General features: G+C 41.2%; 1 protein-coding gene across 1 annotated transcript in view; it reads right to left on the bottom strand.

The window, feature by feature from the left end:
* REEP3 (receptor accessory protein 3) overlaps positions 1 to 22,178 on the bottom strand; it is a 210,162-nt gene that overhangs the window by 39,066 nt on the left and 148,918 nt on the right. The window contains exon 3 of the mRNA XM_082268288.1: positions 11,862 to 11,938. Within this exon, the coding sequence (XP_082124414.1) occupies positions 11,862 to 11,938 (77 nt within the window). The remainder of the gene's footprint in view (positions 1 to 11,861; positions 11,939 to 22,178) is intronic.

Here is a 22,178-nt window from a genome sequence, read left to right on the forward strand (position 1 = left end):
ACAGCTTCGACTCTTCTGGGAAGGCTGTCCACAAGGTTTAGGAGTGCGTCTATGGGAATGTTTGACCATTCTTCCTGGAAGCACATTTGTGAGGTCAGGCACTGATGTTGGAAGAATTCCTTTGCTTTTTTGATCTGCGTTTGCCCTTCCAGTGCTCCTTACTATTAAGACCAGTTAAAGGTGGGGGAGGTGACCACTTTTTGCAATATCGTATAACGTTTATATTGGTCAGGCAACGCACTGACACCTTTGCTGCCATTGTGCTATGTGCTGGGCGTTCAGTGTGACCCTGCGCCTTTAAGGAGGGCTGGGCTCCCTCCAGTCACCTGTCCTCCATCTATCTCATCAGAATGCATGTGCTCCCATTGTGGAGACTCTTTAAAGGTAGAGTTAGGGACTGCAGATATCAGGGTGCCTTGTCGCAGCCTGCAGCTTACGCATGTATTTGCAAATGTGTGCAACTAAACCCCTGTTTTTAACGCATACTGTTAGACAGGTTAATTTGGCTGGTTGCTGGCTGGTAGGTAAGTAGTGACTGGAAATCCCTTTGCTTTTTTGTTTTCTGTTGGAAGAGAAGGCCTGACTCCCAGTCCCCACTCTAATTCATCCCAAAGGTGTTTTATCGGGTTAAGGCCAATCAATTTCCTTCACCCCAAATTCGCTCATCAATGTCTTTATGGACCTTGCTTTGTGCACTGGTCCAAATTCTTTGGTGGAAGGGGATTATGGTAATTTGGTGGATGGGGGATTATGGTGTGGGGTTGTTTTTCAGATTATGGAGGGAGCTGAAACTTCAAGTTGCCAAGCGACAGCCAAGAAACCTTAAGGATTTATAGAAGATCTGTAAAGAAGAGTGGACCAAAACGCCTCCTGAGACGTGTGCAAACCTGGTAACCAACTACAGGAAACGTCTTACCTCTGTGATTGCCAACAACGGTTTCTCCACCAAGTACTAAATCATGTTTTTGTTGGGGATCAAATATTGGTTGAATTAAGTCAAACAATTATTTTCCCCACTATATATATATATATATATATATATATATATATATATATATATATATATATATATATATATATATGTATACACACAAACTCGTGCTCCTTAGTTTATAGATTGTGTAAAATGTTAGCCACGTGTGCTGTACCAATGCTACAAAACGGCCTACTTAAAATTTGGCAAACAGCAACTAGAGAAGACTCAAAACTTCTGAAACAAAGTTATTTGGAATGAGATCAAAATTGAACTTTATGGTCAAAACTATAAACAATATGTTTGAAGAGGAGTGCATGCAGCATGGAGATTGATTGCTGCTGCTTTAGGGGGTAAGCTTTAGCAGCCCAGGGAATCTAGACAAAATGCATGGCAGGATGAATGCAACATTCTATCAGAAAGTATTTTAGAAAAATTTACATTCATCAACTCGGCACAATAAGTCACTTTGAGGAGATCTCTTCATGCTAGACAACCAAAGAATTTACATGACCTGGAGGATCTTTGCCAAAAAGAATGGGCAGCTTTACCATATGATAAAGAAAGGGCCTTATTTACAACTATTACAAAAGGCTGAAATTCATCATTATTGCTAAATTGGGTAATACATTATTTTAATAACTATGGGTAAGCAAGCGCTTGAACAGGACCATTATAGTCTTTTGCTTTATTTCTATGGCTAGGTTGAGATTGTGAGATTTGTGATCCCTTAGCCCACGTTCACATTGGTCTGATTTGACATGCGATTTGACATGTCAAATCTGAGCCAATGGCCGGCAATGGTACTGTCCGAATCGATGTGACGCCGACTTTGCGGCACCGCGCCAATTCCCAAAAGAAGTTTCTGTACTACTCTTGGTCATTGGGGGGGGGGGGGGGGCGATTTCCATTGACATCTGTGCAGGAAACCACACAGATATCTGTGAAATCACCCCGAAGTCGAACTGAAATGCCAACTGAACTCGCACAATTTCAAAACAGACACAGTGTGAACCTGGGATAATGGTTTCATTTGAATCACATTAAAAATAAAAGAAATATGCTTGGTCTCATCACTCATGTTTCCTTAAAAATAGGGTGCACATTTTACAAATTCTGCCAGGAGTATGTAAACGTATTAAAACAAACTGTATACATACATTATATAAAGTTTTAGACACTTGTGAAAAATGCAATTAAGTGAGGATGCCTTCAAAAAACATTTTATTAAATAGTTTTTATTTATCAATTAACCAAAGTTTTTCCATGCCTTTGCCTTTTTAAACATTATCAATTTTCCCAGGTACTCTTGTACTCAGTTAAAGATTTTGGGGGCATTTTAGTCCAGTCCATGATTAAATGTTTTTGCCAAACATCTACTAAGCATCAACAAGATGGCATGTAGGGTAAAATACAATCAATAAATCATACAAAAAACAGTCAGAATTTACATGGTCTACTGCATTCGGAAGCAGGACAATAACCCCAAACATACATCACCAGCAAAGGAAGAACAAGGAGCCCTGGAAGACATGGTATGGCCCCCACAGAGCCCTGAATGCAGCATCACTAACTCTGTCTGGGATTAAATGAAGACACAGAAGCAACTAAAACAGTTTAAATCCACAGAACAACTATCATTAGTTCTCCTAGATATTTGAAACAATCTACCCACCAAGTTCCTTAAAAAAAATATGTGCAATTGCAACAAGGATAATTGATTTTGTTTTAAGGGTAAAGGGTTTACATAACAAATACTGACTTCATTTCGGTGTATATAGTGTACATCAAACTTTCTGTGTGTGAGGCAATAAAGAGAGTGTTCCAGCATTATAAGCAGGTGCATTCCAGGATTGCCAGACTGCAGACAGTGGAGAGTAGGTTGGACCAATACACCACAGCAATGCCTAGATAAAAAATTGAGCTACTGATCAGGTAGGCTATGCGTCTTATGTGTAAGTAAGGGCTCATGTACACAGGGCGGTTGAAAACTTTTTCTGAATGCTGGAAACTTGACAGCTGGAAACCATCAGTTTTACAGCTTTTACATACCGCAGTTATGTGAGTTTAGCAGTAGTTATGAACGTTTAAGGCTAAAAGCGTTTTTTAAAGATAACCTCAGGAGACCCTACCAAATGCCCTCAAGGCATGAAAAACAAGTAAATTATTACCTATGTCAGCCATTCTGTGAGAGAAGACAGAGCAGCAGCAGAGAAAGCAGTAAGCTTGTAGATAGGATAGCTGTCCTATTTTTTGTGTTTTCACTATGGATCCCATCATGAGCATGGGCATCCACAGGTAGGGGCAAGGGGGGGCAAATGCCCCCCCTTGGAATCTCAACTTCCCCTTTTAAGTGGTTGTTGAGCCACTTTATACCATCCTGTCTGTTCTGTTTAATAATCATGTGTGCCTGTGTGTCTGTGTTTTAACAAAATAAGCTGTTCTTTACCAGTTTTCAGAGGGCCGAGCTCCGCTCATGTGATATGTCGGCTCTCTCCTCTCTCCGGCTGATAGCTGCCTGCAGTGGGCGGGGCCAATGATTACTCACTGATGTCAGTTGGGAGGGGAGGAGGAGGGGAAGTGGAGAGGAGGTGAGAGGTGGCGGGTCACGTGAGCGGCGAGTGGCACTCTATACTTGTAAAGAATGGCTTATTTTTATAAAAAAACAGACACAGGGGCACACAGGATTATTAAACAGGCTGTAGACAGGATATGAAACTTTAAATGAAACTACAGCAGCAGGAGAGGAGGGGGGTGGGCACTGACACAGAAGTAGACACGCAGAGAGGGAGGGGAAAGAGAAGACAGAGGTGGAGAGCTGTGGATGATGGAGGCACGTAAACTGACCACGGTGTCAGGGCTCAGCAGCCGTGATATACCGTGGTCAGTCTACAGAAGGGAGGACATAGCCAGGCAGGATCAGCCAGGTATTTTAGGTGATAGAAGGGGCCAAATTACACAGCAAAGCACTGTGCTGTATAACATGCTTTGAAGAAATATACTCAAAATAAGTATAATGACTAAGCACCTCCCCTTCATGACATCTTTGAAAAGGGGCGGAGCATGTGTGACCTTGAAATTATGCCCCCCCCTAAAAAAAGTTCTGCGGACGCCCATGATCATGAGCTTGTGTGAAGATGCAGAAAATTACGTGAGAGGACCAGAGTTCGTCGCTACTGGACTCACCAATTGATGCAGGCAACAGCATGTGGTGAAATGTGTGTTTTCTCAACATTTTTATATGCTCAAAAATGATCAGAATTTTTTTCCCCTTTAAAAATGCCTTTTTAATGCAAACGCGGTTACAAACAGTTACAAGCATTTGGTGTTTGAATTGCAGGTAAACTACAGCCCTAAATGCTTTCAAAAAATGCCTATATCCTCAACTGCCTCTAAACTACTATAAATGACTAAGTGTCCATGTACACATAAGATAACATAGAGGAGAGTTCAGGGGCTGCTAAAAAAAGCACCTAACTGCTCCTAAACTTCAGTTTAGCAGCTGTAGTGTACATGTGGTCAAAGGTTTTATTTTTGATTTTGACTAGAGTGCACTCTAAAATTAGAACAACAGGCAGATATAAAATACAAATTAAAGTGGTTGTAAAGGTTTAAGGTTTTTGACGTTGATTCTATGCACAAAGGTAAAAAACCTTTTGTGTACAGCAGCCCCTCCGAATACTTACCTGAGCCCCATCTCTATCCAGTGATGTGAACGAGAGGCTCTCCCGGGTCTCTTCCTCTTCATTGGCTAAAACAGCGGCGGGAGCCATATGCTCCCACTACTGTCAGTCAAAGCCAGTGAGCCAATGGTAAGAGAGAGCGGGGATGGGCCTGAGCCACGCTCCAAGTGTGAATGGACACACAGAGCAGTGGCTTGGGAGTGAGCCTGCTTGGATGCCCCCATAGGAAGCTGCTTGCTATGGGGCAGTTTTCAGGAAGGAGGGGCCAGGAGCGCTGGTGGTAGACCTGAGAAGAAAACCACTGCACAGAGCAGGTAAGTGTGACATGTTTATTATTTAAAAAAAAAAAAAAATCTGCCTGTAAAATCACTTTAATACAGCTCAGTATTCATTAAAGCGGAGTTCCACCCTGAAAACATTTACTTAGATAAAAATACCCCCGGGACAGTCAGGGCTAGTGCATTTAAGCAACGATAGCCTCTTAACTGTCCAGTGTTTCACTCACCTTTTAGAAGAAATACTTACCTTGAAAATGTCTTGTCCAGTGCTGCCATCTCAGGTGTGGGCAGCTGAAGCCGGAGCATCCTCTTCGGTGTCCTCTTCGGTGACGTCGGAGTCCCATAATGCCCTGTACCGGCCCAGAAGCTGTTTAGCAGGGAATGACGCACCTGCACCGGAAGTGACTAGCAGGGCCTGTGCAGGCGCATTGACTCCTGGGAGCGATGACGCTCATCTCCCAGGAGTCAATGCAAGCAGGAAGTGACGGCGCGGGCCGCGGGCACAGAGGGAGGAAGAGGAAGGAAGGTAAGTATATTTTCTTTAAAAACAAGGTAAGTAAATAAAAAAAAATGTAAATTATCCAATTCTTTTTCAGGTACATAAAAGCAAGCGGATGGTGAAAAGTTGTTTTTGAGGTCGGAACTCTGCTTTAAGTCTACTTTTTTTTAAAATGAAACTAATGTAAGCACCTGAATTTTTCTTGATTTCAGCCTTTTGCAATCCCTTATACATCCACCTGTATGAGAAGAGGGAGGGGAAAAACTGGCAGCCAATCAGGTGTGCTACATGAAAATGTGCTTACAAGGAACCTGCTGATAGGAGGAAAGAGCAGAGGGATGGCCTCATCAGTCTTTACTGTTTAGTCAAAAATTTGGGGGTGGAGAGTGCACATGAATGTATTCCTAACAGAACGTGAATGGTGTCATTAGATAGGCAAATGAAAGAAATTACCAAACCACCAGGCCCTCCCTATATCTCTACCTCCTGCCTTCCTCAAAAGAGTCGATAAGACCTTCCGTGACTTTCTGTGGCACTAAAGGTATTGCGATTGCCCAAGCTGCAGGGCGGATTGGCCCTACCTGACGCAAAGCTTTACCACACGTCTTGTCATCTAGCCAGGATCCTAGATTGGTATCGACACGGTTCCATCAAGCAATGGGTGTTCATCGAACATTCCATGTGCGATGCCTCCTTGGAATCATTTCTTTGGAACAAGTCCCCTCTGCACATTGTGATCGCCTCTCACCCGGCGATAGGGGCCACCCTGAACATATGCCGTAAGGCCTGTAGGACTTGGCATCTTGCACCCCCCCACCACCCCCCCTTCGTCGGGTGGTGAACAGCCTGGACTTTCTTCCAGGTGTGGGAGATCCCGGCTTCCGTGCTTTGTTGACCCAAGGGCTCTACCAAGTTAGGCATTTCATTTGTAAGAACTACTGGCTCTCGAGGAAACAGATCTGCTCTGATCACACTTTTGACTCTCTATCCTTCTCGCAGAAGGTGAAACTCGCCCACTTCTTGGGCTCCTTACCGCCCGCAGCCCCACATGCCTGGCGCCTCACGTCTTTCGAGACTTTATGTGTGGTACGATCCCCAATGCGCCATGCCGTCTCGCAGCTCTACCGTCTATTGACTACCCCTGGACCCACATATCGAACCCCCGTATATTGAACACTGGGAACGTGATTTGGGTTTGACCTTCACAAACCGCCAGGTCGAGAGACTCCTGTTCTTTGCGTACAAAACTTCGATCTGTTCCAAATATCAAGAAGCCAGTTATAAGTTTCTGACTAGGTGGTACTATACCCCAACCAAGCTTCATAAAATGTACCCTCTCTGTTGGGACGCATACTGGCGTTGTGGTGACGAGACCGGTTCCCTTCTCCACATTTCTGGTCCTGTCGCAGCCTGCAGCCTTTTTGGTCAGAAGTGTTGACTATCACCCAAAAGTTTACGGACCGTAAACTCACTCTAGATCCAGCTCTCTTTTTATTGCATCATCATCGGTTTCCAAGATCATCCTACAGAAAATCTATTCTACCGCTCCGGCTTACGACAGCCAGGAGCTGCATCCCCCTGCTCTGGAAGCAGACTCAGCCTCCCACGGTAGCTATGTGGCTGCGGAAGTTCGCCCAGGTCAACGAGATGGAGGATCTTGTGGCCAATGAATTGGGCACAAGGGACAAGTTCCTCGAGCGTTGGTTCTACTGGCATGAATTCTCGTTCTCTGAGGAATATAGGAAACTTGTTGCATAAGCTTTTCTGAGTTTCGTGGCCGGCCACCTCTATTCCCTTTCTCCTGTTTTCTCCTTCCATCTCCCCCTATCCGCCCCCCCCCCCCTTTTCCCCTGCTCTACTGGAAATTCTTTGTCTTCTCTTCTTTCTGAACTTTCTTCTTATGTGCCTCTGAAAGAAATGCAAAACCCCCCCCCCCCTCTCCTTTTTGCCCTCGGGGATGCCTATAGTCGCCAGGATTATATATGGCTACTGAGTTTTGTTGCCACCCGGGACACGCCCCTCCGCCTCCGTAAACTGGAATTATGACAGATGCTGGTGGAGATGAGGTCTGCCCCCGTGGCTCGCAATTTTGTTCTGCTCCTCTAATCGTATTTGATGCTCTCATCTAAAATCTGATGGTTAACTGTCCTCTGTTTAATTATGCTGTTTCTTGCATCCTCTACTTAACTCGCCTTGTTAAGCTGTTTGATACTCATAACCCATCACGTGTCCTTTGCCTATAATAGGTAATTGTGATGTTTATCTTGCAATTCTGCTTGTTATCTTATTGTTTTCTATGACTGAATTGTATGCCCTTCTTGACTAAATAAAGAATTTGAAAAAAAAAATAAAAAATTACCAAACAGGAATGAAACTCCTTTGGCAGGTAAGAAAGCTTTCTTATTGTGTACTTCATCTGTGTATTTAGCTGTTTGCCTGGAGTTTAGCTTTAAAGCTGTACTAAACTGAATTTATTTTTATGCAAAGTCTCTTCTGCCAAAAAGACAAAAACAAAACCTATTTTATCTTGCTTGTAGCATCTTTTTTATCTTGTCTACACTGCCTTTGGCACATGCACAATGTATACCTCTGTTCATTCTTAGCACCTGTAACATGCTTGGAATGAAGTCAGCTATTGGGGACAATGTAACTCCTGTGCACCTGGGCATGCAGTTACATCATCAATGACAGACACAGAATACGCTGGACCCAGAAGTCAGCAGCAGTGATAGAGCCATAAACTGGACTGTGGACATTGGAGGATGGCACTCTAGGAGGTAAATAAATATGCCCTAATGTAAAAGTGTGCTACGCACAATATGGCAATGGCCTACCCACCACAAATTGGTCAACTTCCTCCTTAAGTCAAGAACAACACACATTATAAAATCAAAATTTGATAACCCCCTACAGGACTTAGGAAATCATGTTTAGCACATTTAGTATTTATATAGCACCAAAACTTATGCAGTGCTTTACATCTTGTGCATTCTCATTAGTCCCTGCCTCAAGGAGCTTACAATCTATGGTCCCTAACTCACATGCATACATACAAATAGTAGGGCCTATTTAGACAGGAGCCAAATAACCTATGAGTATGTCTTTGGAGTGTGAGAGGAAACCATAGTACCCAGAGGAAACCCACAAAAGCACAGGAAAAACATGTAAACCCCATGTAACTAGTGTCCTCGTTGAAACTTTAACCAAGGACCCAAGTGCTGCAAGGCAGGAGAGCCAACCGTTAAGCCACTGTGCTTTTCAGCTTAAGGATAGTAGCTGTGATCTACATAGTGATGTCACTGCATTATACAGTTAGCATTCCTTATATTGATTACATCACTGATGTGATGCACACAGTTGCAAGGCATTTGCAATTTGGAACCATTCAATGGAATGGAATAGATCACGTTCAGCAGGTGCCCACCATACGCAACAGGGGGATCATTTTTGCTGCGCCATGTATGTACTCATGTCTGCTGCAGTTGGGGGTCAGTAAAAACATGCCTAAACCATGTGTTTTACCACCCTCCAACTGCAAGGATAAACAAGGGCTTAAAAAGCCATGCAATTATTTGCCACAAGGCTGGTACTTGGTCTAGTTTAGATTGATATTGAAGCCAGTTCATGCTCAGAGGAAAGAATTGTATACGAAGAGGTCAGATGTGTGTGCGGTTACTGTAATTGATAGCTGTGGGGTGTCTCAACAGGAAAAGAGGTGTGGGGTATGAGATCCTGATTAAACTAGAGTCTCAAGATACAGATGATTGTAAAAAAGAGCTGAGAAAAGAGAGCATAAAAAACTCTATGAAGAAGAGGAGGGGGCAGAGGGTTAGTCAAGTTGCAGGTGCTGTTTTAAAATTCCACTGAGAAAGAAGAGCTGCTGTCTGCATTGCATAATTATACAGTTTCTACACTAACCCGGGGGTCCCAGGGGCTACTTGATATAGAAAAGGCAGGCAAGTTACACATACGGTAAGAGTTTATTTTCACAGTTTCTGTATTTCCTGAAAATAGTCGCTCTGATCTCCTGAACATCTTTAGATGCATACAAAATTTTCAAGATGTTAGTGTTTGCACACAACTGCCAGGCACCTTAAACAAAACCTTCCTGTACTTTCAAATGACAATTACCAATTCTGTTTAGAATTGCCTACAGCCATTAATGATCTGGCCACCAGATCGTTAATGGTAAAATAGTTGGATTGTTGATTTTTTTTTTTTACGAGCATTTGTGTTCTCATTGGATGAACACGGTTGTTAACCCTGGACACAGGAGCGCACATTTCCAGATCTGGCTATAAACAACCAGGTCAACTGAACATTCTCTAATGACTGTCAAACCCTTATAAATAACCTACTGGCAAGTCTGTCTTCATATTCAAAGCTGGAAGGACTGCTAATATGAAAATTAGCGGATCTCCTAAACCAAATAACTCAAAGCAGAACTAAACCCTCCTCTCCTTTACAAACAAAGAGGGTGCCATCCTAACCTTTTTTTTATCTGCAATTCTCATGGTGCTGCACTGATGATCAGTTGTGACACCAACAATTTGAGGGTTTGACAGTTTGGTTGAGAGCACAAGCAAATGTGACAGTTCTTAACCGCACTCCTTGAATTTAACGATTTTGGGAAACCATTAAATCACTGCATTTAGTTCTGCTTTAAATTAGTGTGTTTAGTTGTGCTTTAAATTGCTTTGCCTGTGCTTGCCTTGCTATAAATCCCTACATCCCTCATTAATAATTAATATAATTCTTGTTTTTCTTCTAAGGTATTGGCTAGCACATACTAATACTCACCTTACTCTACTGTACCCAAGATCCTCCTTGGTTCCAGCTGTGATGACCAGTGTGCCAAGGCCACTCTTCATGTCGATCTCCAACCAATTTTGTTGCCCGCCCTCCCTCTCCTCTACATCCTCCCACTTGCAGTGTAACAATGGCAAGACCAGCAGCAACATCATCAGGTTGGGACTTGTCTGCCCAAATTCTAGCAATGGAGAGTGGAGGATGGCTTTCATGAGACCATAGAGTAAAGTGAGTAGTATTGTACTGCCTTTGCTTGCTGCCTACCTCCATAACTGTGACTTAGAAAGTATAAAATCTGCTGATCAGCAACAAAAACTGCTTGTTAATGGTTGTCATTAGCCCTTTGAGGTCCATTAGTGATTATCTGACAAAGACGTATTGTCCAAACATCGTTTTATAGAAAAAAATCATTCAACCCTCTGCCCCTTACAGTCAAGCGGTAGATTGCTATAGCACACCTACACATAATGAAGAGAACGCGTTCTCTCTTTTGGGATTCTGCTTTTTAGATACCACTGGCATCTTAAGTTAACTAATAATTAAATCATAATTTTTTTTAATTTTTATTGTGTTCCTGTGTTTTTTAAAGTGCATCAAAAGCCAAAACATTTTTTTAGATATGTATAGAGTTACCTACGTCACAAACACCATTCATAAATACAAAGCTTTCTTTGTTTGGAAGAGGTGTATAGGAGGGGTCAAAGATGTCCCAATCTCCACCTCAACCAATCAGAGAATGTCTTGTTAAAAATAAAAAACATTCTCTGAATGATGGAGGTGCCAAGAGAGCACCTCTCTGTCTTTAGTATACAGAATGCAAGTCACTCAAGCAGCTCCCAGAAGAAACCAGCACTGACTATTTATACAGTATATACACACATGCTACCAAGTGAGATTCTGCATCCCTAGCAGCCCTCTGAATGTGAATAAAGAGTTCGATGTAACAGAGGTGGACCAATTTAAGAGTAAAAAAATGATCATTTCCGGAGTTTAGCTTTAGGGTTTGCTATGTAGTAAGGCTGGTGTAACATTAAGAACGGGACCTGCATGTTACTAAATCACTGAATCCATGGTGCTATTTGGAGGGATTTCCTCTTGGATATGGGGTAAAATATTTTTACCATGTGCTTGAAATGCTGTCCGTTTCTTCTATGTGCTATGAAATACTCAGCAGTGAATGTTGCTGAATGTTTTATGGCTAAGCCCCTAAGATTAGGTTTCTACCTGATCAGGAGAGATAACTGAGGGCATGCTTCCTCCTGGCTGCAGATGACGGATGGTATGACTTTAGACAAGGCTAGGTCATTGGTCTGAAGTTCAGAGACTGCTTTTTAATAACTTACTTGCTTAGTTAAATAGTGTGCAGTAAGAAGGAAGCAAGCCCACACATAAGACACCAGTGGTCTTATTCAATAAAGAGTTTTCAAGTTCAGTTGCCCAGAGCAAACAATCAGAATGCGATTTGTCCTAGGTGGAGTAAATTCTGATTGTTTGCTGTAGTAATGCACCTAGGAACCAGCACTCCTAGCCCTAGGTATTAAAACAAAATAATCACGTGAACCTAATAGGACATGCACATAAAAAACATTATACCGACATTGCAATATTCTTAAACTTACCATGAGATTGTGAAGTCAGCTAATGTTTCTGTTACAGTGTAAAGGGCAAATACAATCCAATACATCATCCACCGAACCTAGGAAACAAAGGTACCAAATATGAAGGTCACATATTTTTCTGCCTTTGGAAAAAATACAACTGAAACAAATATACTGAATGTTTCAATAGCCCATAAATAGGTATTAAAATAAACACTGGATGAACCTTTCAAGCCTTCCCTTCTTTTTCCAAAGCAAGGTAACTTAGTGGTAACTTCATAACTTGATTTATCAAACATGCTCTTCCTACCACCAAAATATGCAGCCTAAGCATATTAAACTGTTACTAGAATGCAATTTTTGCTTTTTGTTAAAAGTTAGTAACTAAACCTTTTTGTCAATCTTTAACCACTCCCCTGGCAGGTGATTTATTTCTATGGCAAAGTAGAATTCAGTGACTTATGACTGTCATAGGAAGGGTAGAGGTGTCTGATGTCTAGACTGCAACTTATTGCCTAGCTCTTCCTAACCATCTCTATGCTACTGGAGAAGAAAGATAGCAGTAACCAATTGGGGAATATCTGGATTTCCAAGGCAGACTAAAGGTGGTCCCATTCCTACTGAACTGGCTGAAATTCAAGTTGTGGGTGGCCCTGTGGGCACCACCCTGCTCCAAACAACTGCTGGTCATAAGATTGTTGGCGAACAGTGCCTGCATCCAATAAGATGAATAGAATAGTCTAGAAGAAATTAATTCTAAAACTTTTTTAGAAATATTGATTTTGTTTTTTAAGTTGCTCTTGTAATAGACATGGAGAAGGAGACCAAAAAGAGTGTAGAACTTCTGGGACATATATTTCTGCACTGATGCATGCTATGAGTGGGCTAGTGTGACCTGTAGCTCTCCATTGGCTGTTAGCTGCTATCTGGATACTGAAACTTCCCCACTGTGCCCATCTCCTGCCTTGCTTCGTGTGTGGACCCTGAGCTGCAAACGGGTGTGCAGAAACTGTCCTCCCTGCCCACGTCAGGTCCAAAAGTCTCCTGTGCCTCTCTGACCCTCCATCTGTTGTTAGGCCCCCATGAACAATAAGAGCCACAAGTGTGAGTAGTCATTTGACCTACTTCCCCTCACTGTGCCTGGATTGTTGCCATATGACCCTGGACTTAGTCCTTGCTGTACCAGATTGTTGCCATTTAGTCACTGTGCCTGGATTGTTGCCATATGACCCTGGACTTAGTCCTTGCTGTACCAGATTGCTGCCTGTGTCTCACTTTGCCTGCATTCATACTGGGACTAAGCCTGGTACACATGATGAGATTATAGGACAAATGATCGTTCTTTATTTCATTTATTTTTTTTGCATGCTAGTCTCATTTTAAAAATAGAGGTTACTACAGTTATGAAAATTCTCGTATGAAAGACTAAAAATTCAGTGATATAATGTATTACATTGTATTTGAATTGTATTTTCAGGCAAAAACTGTACTGATTGAATGAAAATCGTACAATCTGGCAATCATGCAAGAAGAATTTTCGTGTTTGTCCCTTTGGATAATTTCAGACAAACTGCCATGATCGGCTCCCGAAAGCTGTGTACTAACTATTCGATTATCGTACGATGGCTTCAAAAGCGGTATTTTTGGTCCAATTTTCTGATCGTGTGTACTAGACTTTAATTTCTGCTGTACCAGATTGCTGCCTATACCTCACTGTGCCTGGATTGTTACCCTGTGACCAGGACTGCTGTTAGAAAACACGGGGTCCCCTACAGCTTACCTGACAGGGTCCACTTCCCCATCTGATAGTGACAGACAAACATATCAGTCCCTTTCTCTGTAGCCTCAGCTACACAGATGAATAGGAAGCGCTCAGAGACTTCCTGTTCATTCACAAACTGAACCATAGTAAACACAGTTTATTCAGGAAAGGATAGGGCCCGTAAATAACCAGTATATTTTTTTACTGGCCCCTTTACCCACGCTACATCTTGAAACGTCATCCTGTGTGCCCGCAGCAGCTGCCGGTGGGAGAGGAAAGGAGGAAAACTGGCAGTGCTGCTGGGGAAAGGGGCACACGGGGGGGGGGGGGTCCGGAAAGCAGACAGAAGGGGTGCATTTGCTAGAACCAATCCCCCTGCAGTGAAGCTGGCGGGGGAAAGAAGAGCAGAAGCTAGCAGCGCTGCAGGGGGGGGGGGGGGCAGAAGAGGATGAGTGTTCTTAAATAAGACAGTACAGCTGGACCTCCTGCTCAACAGCTGCCTGGGCCCCCCCTTTCAAATGATGGGGCCTGGGCCCAGTACAGGAGGGCTGACTGTACTGCCTTATCAGCAGCCCTGCCTGTGACCGTGGACTTAATACTTGACATATCAGATTGCTGCCTGTCTCTCACAGTACTTGGATTGTTTCTCTGTGACACTGGACTTACTTCCTGTAGTACCAGATTGCTGCCTGTCCTTAACTGTGCCATGATATGTGCCCTGTGCGTGCCTCTGGACTTATCCATTGCTGTGTCCTATTGCCACCCTGTTATATTGCTGCCAGTCTCTCACTGTGTCTGGAATGTTTCCCTGTGGATTTCTCTGCCATTTGACCCCCTACCCACACACACACACGCCAGGGGCCCTAAAACCACTCTTGGTCTCCATGTGTGTTTTGGTGTGCCCACACAAAGATCCAGAAATTCGAATCCCTGCATGATTAGAAAGTAATTGTGGGTGTGAGGCCACCATTATCCTTTGTTCATATATAGTACTGTGCAGGCACTTGTCAACAAATGCTGTAAAGAGAGGATGCTTTAAAAAAAATGAACAGTTTCTGGATGAGCTTTCCAAGTTCTCCTGAAAAAGCACAAAATAGGCAAGGTTGAAGACCAAAAGCTCACCTGCTAAGGTAAATGGACACATGAAATTTTGATTTGATTTGATTTTTTTTTTTTTTTTCATTTATGCACTTGGTAAGTTGGTAAACGGTGCATATAAAACTATTAATTTCATTATTTTTGAAAACAACCTCACTTTACAGCATTTTTTCACAAATGCCTACAACTTTTACACATTACTGTGCATATAAAGGTTTGTAGTTCTGCTCCTGTGACATGCTATGCCAGGTGCCAATTTCAGATCCAAATAATATTCAGAAGAGTTCTGCTCTAAATTACCAGCCAAAATCACACAACACTGAAGAAAGCCCAGTATTTCACAAAATGGTTCTAGACAGAAGACTTGATTACCTCCTCAATTATTCAGAAATCTATTACTAGAACTGTTTAAAAGCATAAATTTCCCAGAGTTTGCTCTGAGCGATAAAATATTCATGGACCAATACGCATCCTGAAATCAGCTTTGTGCGCGGACTTTAATGAATAGGAAACAGATACGAGATAATGCTGCCAAATATCCCAAAACGTATTTATAAACTCAAATGTATGCATAATATAATACCTGAATAAACACCAATGCGATTATTAGCAGTCATCTTTATTATTCACCATGGTAGCAGATTTAAGCAGAACTCCATGCAGCTAATAAAACACTAATTTTGCGTAAATGTATCTGATGTCCCTATGGTCTCCAAGAAAAACCTACCCCCCCCCCCCCCTCCAAAGCGCCTGGGGTTAGGAGAGATGGCAATGTAGCTTGGCAATGGCACCCATTTGTATACTAAATGTTCCAGCATTCTCTTTGTATATTTTATGTTTGGGGAGAGGTGTCTATGGGCAGTGACTGGGTGTGAAATAGGTACCAGAATAAAGCAGATTTTATTGCTTTCAATACATATTGACAACTGTCTATATCTCCAATAGGTTGCTTTTTTCTTTGGCTTTTAGACACATTTTTACATACTGGAAAGAACTATCATGATGTATTGGCATGACCAGTGCAGACATTAATACAAAATACACTGCTGAAGATGCCCTCTAATTGTAACAATTGTTCATTATTATGGGTTTGCTGAAATTTTTACCATTCCCTTCATTACCTCTTCAATTGAGCGTACAATCTAGCAAACAAATACCCATGCTAAAGCCTCATACAAACTACTATTTTTTTGGGGTGAACATAAAAAAACTGACAGCTTAGGTTGGAGCTGTTGTGCTAGCAATCTGATGTTAGTACAGTGATCTCCCCTGTTGAGCTTTTGTGTTCTGACAGGGGGCCAGTGGCTGAGCCGGGAGCCGGTTTACCAGACCCTTTTCGGTTCGGCTGTCTTACACACGGGCCAAATGTTTGCAAGTTTCTATTGAACTAGCCGATGCCAGCCAACATTCAGTCTGTGTGTGCTAGGCTTAAGCCTTAGGCCCCTTTTACACAGGCGGACCGTTTTTTTTGGCGGATCTGAACGGATGCCCCATGCATCTATATGGGGCATTGGATGTCAGTGGAGACATGTCCACTGACATCCGATCCGATCCGTCAAATCTGGACAGATGCAAACCCTATTTTCTATCTGTCTAGCGGATCGGATGAGAATGGACAGACGATCCGTTCCTATCCGATTCCCCCATAGAGAACAGTGGGACCTGACAGCTGTGTCTCCGCGCCATCCGCCTGCTCAGCGGGGGATCGATACCCCGCTGAGAAAAACTGAGTCCGCCGACGGACTCCACTGTGTGAAAGGGGCCTAAGCGTGGAACACAATACACAGAAGATACTTGTCATCAGACTTTGCAACTTTGATAGGTTTGCTTGACGAATAGACAGAAAATAGCTACAACAGATACTCCTGTGATAACGCATTCAAGCAAAAGCTTGAATGGCAAGGCAGGACAGTTTAGGACTTTAGGATGATGCCCATCATTTCTAATTGTCATTAAGGAGATAAGCACATGGTTAACAGGCATACATATCTAACCATGCAGGACTAACAGCATATGAAAAAAAAAATAATAATTATGTTCTCAAAATATATGTTTATGTTAAGGTATGGACTGTATGATTTTTGGAACATGTGAAGAACCATAAACACGTGAAGGAAACCTTTATTACAAGCATAATAAGGAAGTACAAACTCTGCAGGTTGTACAATTAGTTGCCTATTTATAATGATAACAATATAATAGTTTTTATATTAAGGCAAAAAAAACAGTGACAATTGGATTGATTGCCAAAAAAATAAAAAAATAAAAAGTTATGCAAACTCAAAAGAAGTTCCTTCGCCAGCTTTCCTTATGGATTACGTCGGATTTAATTAAGTAGAGAACTCTATCTGCAAAATAAATTTTACTGGTTTATTTTCACGTTATGGTAAAAAATAGTGGAATAAGCCCAAAGCAGCTATTAAACCGATGAAACTGCCAGATAAGTTATTTCCCATGTAGAGAATGAAAGAGCAATTTCGACCCATATTAAGGGACCCTTTAACATATGGGGAATGGAGCAGAACGGTTTCAGTTACAAACTTGGAAACTTTATTGTAACTTCATATCAGCAAAAGTAAAAAAAATGCAAAAAGCAGAAGGAAAACCAGGTTTTTTTATTCTGCTTTTTGTGTTTTTATCAAGATAACTTTTTAAAGCTTTGGGTTTGTAGCTGGGGCTTTTGCACTCTGTTCTTTTTACAATAGGATGTTACCTGTATGCTGTTTGTAATTGAGTGTGGAGCACAAATATTTCCAATAAGGGAAGTAAAGGGTAATTGATCAGGTATGGGCAGGTACCTGCTAACTGGAAATGTATGTAATTATCAAGTATTGAGTTCCTTGACTACACACAGAGGCTGGAATCCAACCCATGGTTCACCACTGACTTTGCTGCCTTTCCAACCAGAAATTTGTAATGTAAAACTACCTAACTACAGTCATGTAAAATAAAAAAATGTCCAGTAACATCTTAATCTGCAGTTCCCTCTGAACTCTCCGCATGCTCCTCTCTGATCGGTTTTGTTGCTGGCCCTCTTGTTAATGTCATCAACCTACTTGAAGTATCTTCCCATTTTGCAGAGCTGAAACCAGAGGTCTGAGGTGAGGCAGATTAAGATGAATGCTAGTATACGTGGGTGGTAGAGGCTTTTTTAAAAAACAAGTTTGAGATTTGTTAGAAACAGGCTGTTGGAGGCAAACGTGAATGGAATCAGTCCCTGTGCAGAGTTTCTCAGTCTCCTCTCAGACCTGATACCCACATGGTGTTTTTATCAAACTTTATTTTTTAATTTTCCCTGTTTTCTGAAGAAGCTAACCATGAAACACCTGCCTTTACATGCACATGAACTTTAATGGCATCCCAGTCTTAGTCTGTGGGGTTCAATATTGAGTTGGCTCACCTTTGCAGCTATAACAGCTTCAACTCTTCTGGGAAGGCTGTCCACGAGCTTTAGGAGTGTGTCTATGGAAATGTTTGACCATTCTTTCAGAAGTGCATTTGTGAGGCCAAATATTGATGTGGTTCGAGAAGGCCTGGCCCGCACTCTAATTCATCCCAAAGGTGTTCTATCAGGTTGAGGTCAGGATTCAGTGCAGGCCAGTCAAGTTCCTCCATCCCAAACTCGCTCATCCATGTCTTTATGGACCTTGGTTTGTGCAAAAAGAGTGAAGATGTTATTGCCGCAAAGGGTGGGCCAACTCAATACTGAACCCAACGGACTGGGATTCAATTAAAGTTCATGTGCATGTAAAAGCAGGTGTCCCAATACTTTTGACAATATAGTGTATGTTTATCTTCTAAGGCAGCCTACAGATGATTCATTTTTTTGCTCAACCAGCAGGCTGAACAAAAAGAAAGATGACTATATTCCCCCATCCACAATTAGGTAGATGGGGGAATCCTCCCACTGTGCCTTTGTATTCTGATAGTGGGAAGACTTTCTCGCCGTCAGAATGCACTGATCACCGCCGCTGGCTTTGGCCAGTGGCGCTGATCGAGTGAAAGCTTTCTATCAGGGCGGCTGTACAGAAGTCAATCAGTAGATCAACTTCTGTACAATCACGCTGCCCATACATGGATCTAATTTAAGCTGGTCCCTGCTGAACCAGCCAAATTTCAATCCATGTATGGCTGGCTTAAGGGGTTTTTCTACCCATTACTACAATGAATTGAAGCTTTACCAGAAGATAAACTATAAGCCATCATATATATTTAAGGATTTAGCAATTGTTTTTTCTTTTTTAAATACATTGTGATGCCACGTGGATTTTACGGAAGTAACCAGATTGCTTTTGATTTTGTATCAATAAGAGTTCACAATTTTTTATAAAAATACAAAAGTGTTATGTATATCTGGCACCTAAAAGGTCCCATATATAACTAATGTGTTTTCTTTTGAAACTGCAAAGAATGCATGTCTTGTAGATAAGAAGTTAAATACCTAAAACTATCTAGATGTATAATACAAACTGAGAGCCATTAACTAAGAAACTATCCTCCAGGGTAAAACAAGGACAAGATGACCAAAACAATTTCAGCTCTGTTCCTTTTCTGGTACTGGTAACGTGACATGGATGACAGTACAATCAAAGGCTACATACAAGTCTGACTCTTCATCCAGAAAAGAAAAATAGGCCACATTTTCACAGAGCACATATTTTAAAGGATATCTAAATCCAAGGACAAATATGTAACATATTGCAGTTTACAAGTGGTGGCTGCATTTGTCTTAATTTTTAAGGCTAAAAACACTCACTTTGAGGAGTTGACTGAATGCCAGCTTTGCAATGCTTTTTATGGGATTGAAAAAGGATTTAATGTTATTTTTTGTGGTGGTGCTGCTCTAATGTCAGACTTGGTATTTAATACATGGAGGAGCAAATGGGTTGTGCATTCTGGAATGATTTGTGGAAAGAGTATTTGAAGGGTGAGCTTTTTACTACTAAGAACATAGCGATTATAGAGAATACCTATTGATCTAGCCAAAAATACAGTATATTTGTCTCTTCCTGTGAGCTAAACTGAAAGAAAAAACAATGTTATCTATCTTCTGTAAACTAAGCTCACAGCCCCTTTCTATTGTAATGGAGATAAACAAAGGCCAACATATTTGAAGCCCAGGCTGTGTCACCCAGAGAAAGAAGGTGTGTAATTCCCGGGATTATTCGGTGAAAATAAGACAAAAAAAAAATACAACCACTAAATTTAAATACTGGGAAGTATTGTTTCTACTTTATAAGGATTTTATTTCTACTTTAATGGGTGGATTAAAGTTTCCATTTGATAGCATTTTCACATTTGGTATCATAAAGGCACAGAAAAAGCTGTTGATTAAATTGACTGCATGTCATCCACTGCTCCCAATGGGTTTTAATGCCACCTCATCTTACCCTGCTACCCTTGATAGAGGCCCACAAACTGCTTAAAATATGGCTCTGATCTAAGAGCACATGGGAAGGTTTTGATAAATGAATCCTACCACAGACAGATATAGTACATAGGGCAAATGTTGTTAGCCTTTGTCCCATAAACATAACAGTTAAACTGATAAAGAGCCCAAATCAGCGCATCTTCATATACGCCAAGTTTAAAAATGAACCCATCTTGCCAGTCATTGAGAAATTAAAGTAAATGGACTGGGAGTACATAGGAGTTCATCTTGCAATGAGGATGATGAAAAGACGGCATTCACAACGATGTGACATAACCAGCAATTTCAATGCCATAATAATTCAGACAGAAGCACGACATGTTGGTCGATAACGCTTCCTTGAGCTAAGGAATCCTATTTATATTTAAATGCCTTGCTACTCATGTCATGGGTTTCTCACTAAAGCAGTCATTCTCCAACCCTTTTGCTGTGCTGTAGACATCTCTAGACTGCCAATGGGTCACGTATAAAATGAATAAACTGCAATGTCAGAAGAAAGTGGGGTTATGCAGTAGAGACCCACAGTGATAGGCACTACTTTTATAACCAAATGTGATGCCCTGGAATCTACCACAGCTTATATGAAACATATGAACAAAATTATATACAGAAGAGAAAAACATGGAGAGAACATTATATAGTGGAGAATAACATAAACAGCACAATATACAGAGAAGGATAACATGAGCATCACAATTTATAGAAAAGGATAACATGAAAAGCACATTATACAGAAGAGGATAACATGAACAGCACAATGTACATAAGAGGATAACAAGAACAGCACATTATTTAAAAGAGAACAACAAAAACAGTACATTATACAGAAGAGAATAAGATAGAGAGCCTATTATTTAGTAGAGGATAATATAAACAGCGCATTATACAGAGGATAACATGAACAGCACAATTTATAAAAAATAAAAAAAATAATATTTCAACCACAATTTATAGAAGAGGATAACAGGAACAGCACAATGTACAGAAGAGGATAATAAGAACAGCGCATTATACAGAAGAGGATAACATGGACAGCACATTATTTATAAGAGGATAACATGGACAGCACAGAACATTATACAGAAGAGGATAACATGAACAGCACAATTTATAAAAAATAAAAAAAATAATAATAATTCAACCACAATTTATAGAAGAGGATAACACGAACAGCACAATGTACAGAAGAGGATAACAAGAACAGCGCATTATACAGAAGAGGATAACATGGACAGCGCATTATTTATAAGAGGATAACATGGACAGCACAGAACATTATACAGAAGAGGATAACATGAACAGCACATTATTTACAAGAGGATAATTTGGACAGCACAGCATATTATACAAAGGAGGATAACACGAACAGCACAATTTATAGAAGAGGATAACAAGAACAGCACATTATTTAGAAGAGCATAACATCAACAACACAATCTACAGAAGAGGATAACATGAACAGCGCATTATACAGAAAATGATACAACGGACAGCACAGCCAATTTTATAGAAGAGGATAAAATGAACAGCACATTGTACAGAGGTGGACAGAGCGAACAGCATATTATACAGAAGATGATAACACGAACAGTGCATTATTCATAAGAGGATAACATGGACAGCACAGCCCATTATACAGAGGAGGATAACACGAACAGCACAAATTATAGAAGAGGATAACAAGAACAGCAAATTATTTAGAAGAGGATAACATCAACAGCACAATGTACAGAAGAGGATAACAAGAACAGCGCATTATACAGAAAAGGATACAAGGACAGCACAGCAAATTTTATAGAGGAGGATAACATGAACAGCACATTGTACAGAGGTGGACAGTGAACAGCATATTATACAGAAGAAAATAACATGAACAGTGCATTATTTATAAGAGGAGAACATGGATAGCGCATTATAAACAGGCAAAAAATTTGGGGGAGCATACCCATGTATTTCCAAAGCTGCTGCAGCTATGAACCAAAAGACATGTATATTAAAAAAGAATAGCGCGCAAATGCAAAAGAAATTACTACCAAATCTGAAGAGA

The sequence above is a fragment of the Pelophylax lessonae genome (assembly GCF_965119305.1).
Source record: "Pelophylax lessonae genome assembly, chromosome: 9".
NCBI lineage: Eukaryota > Metazoa > Chordata > Amphibia > Anura > Ranidae > Pelophylax > Pelophylax lessonae.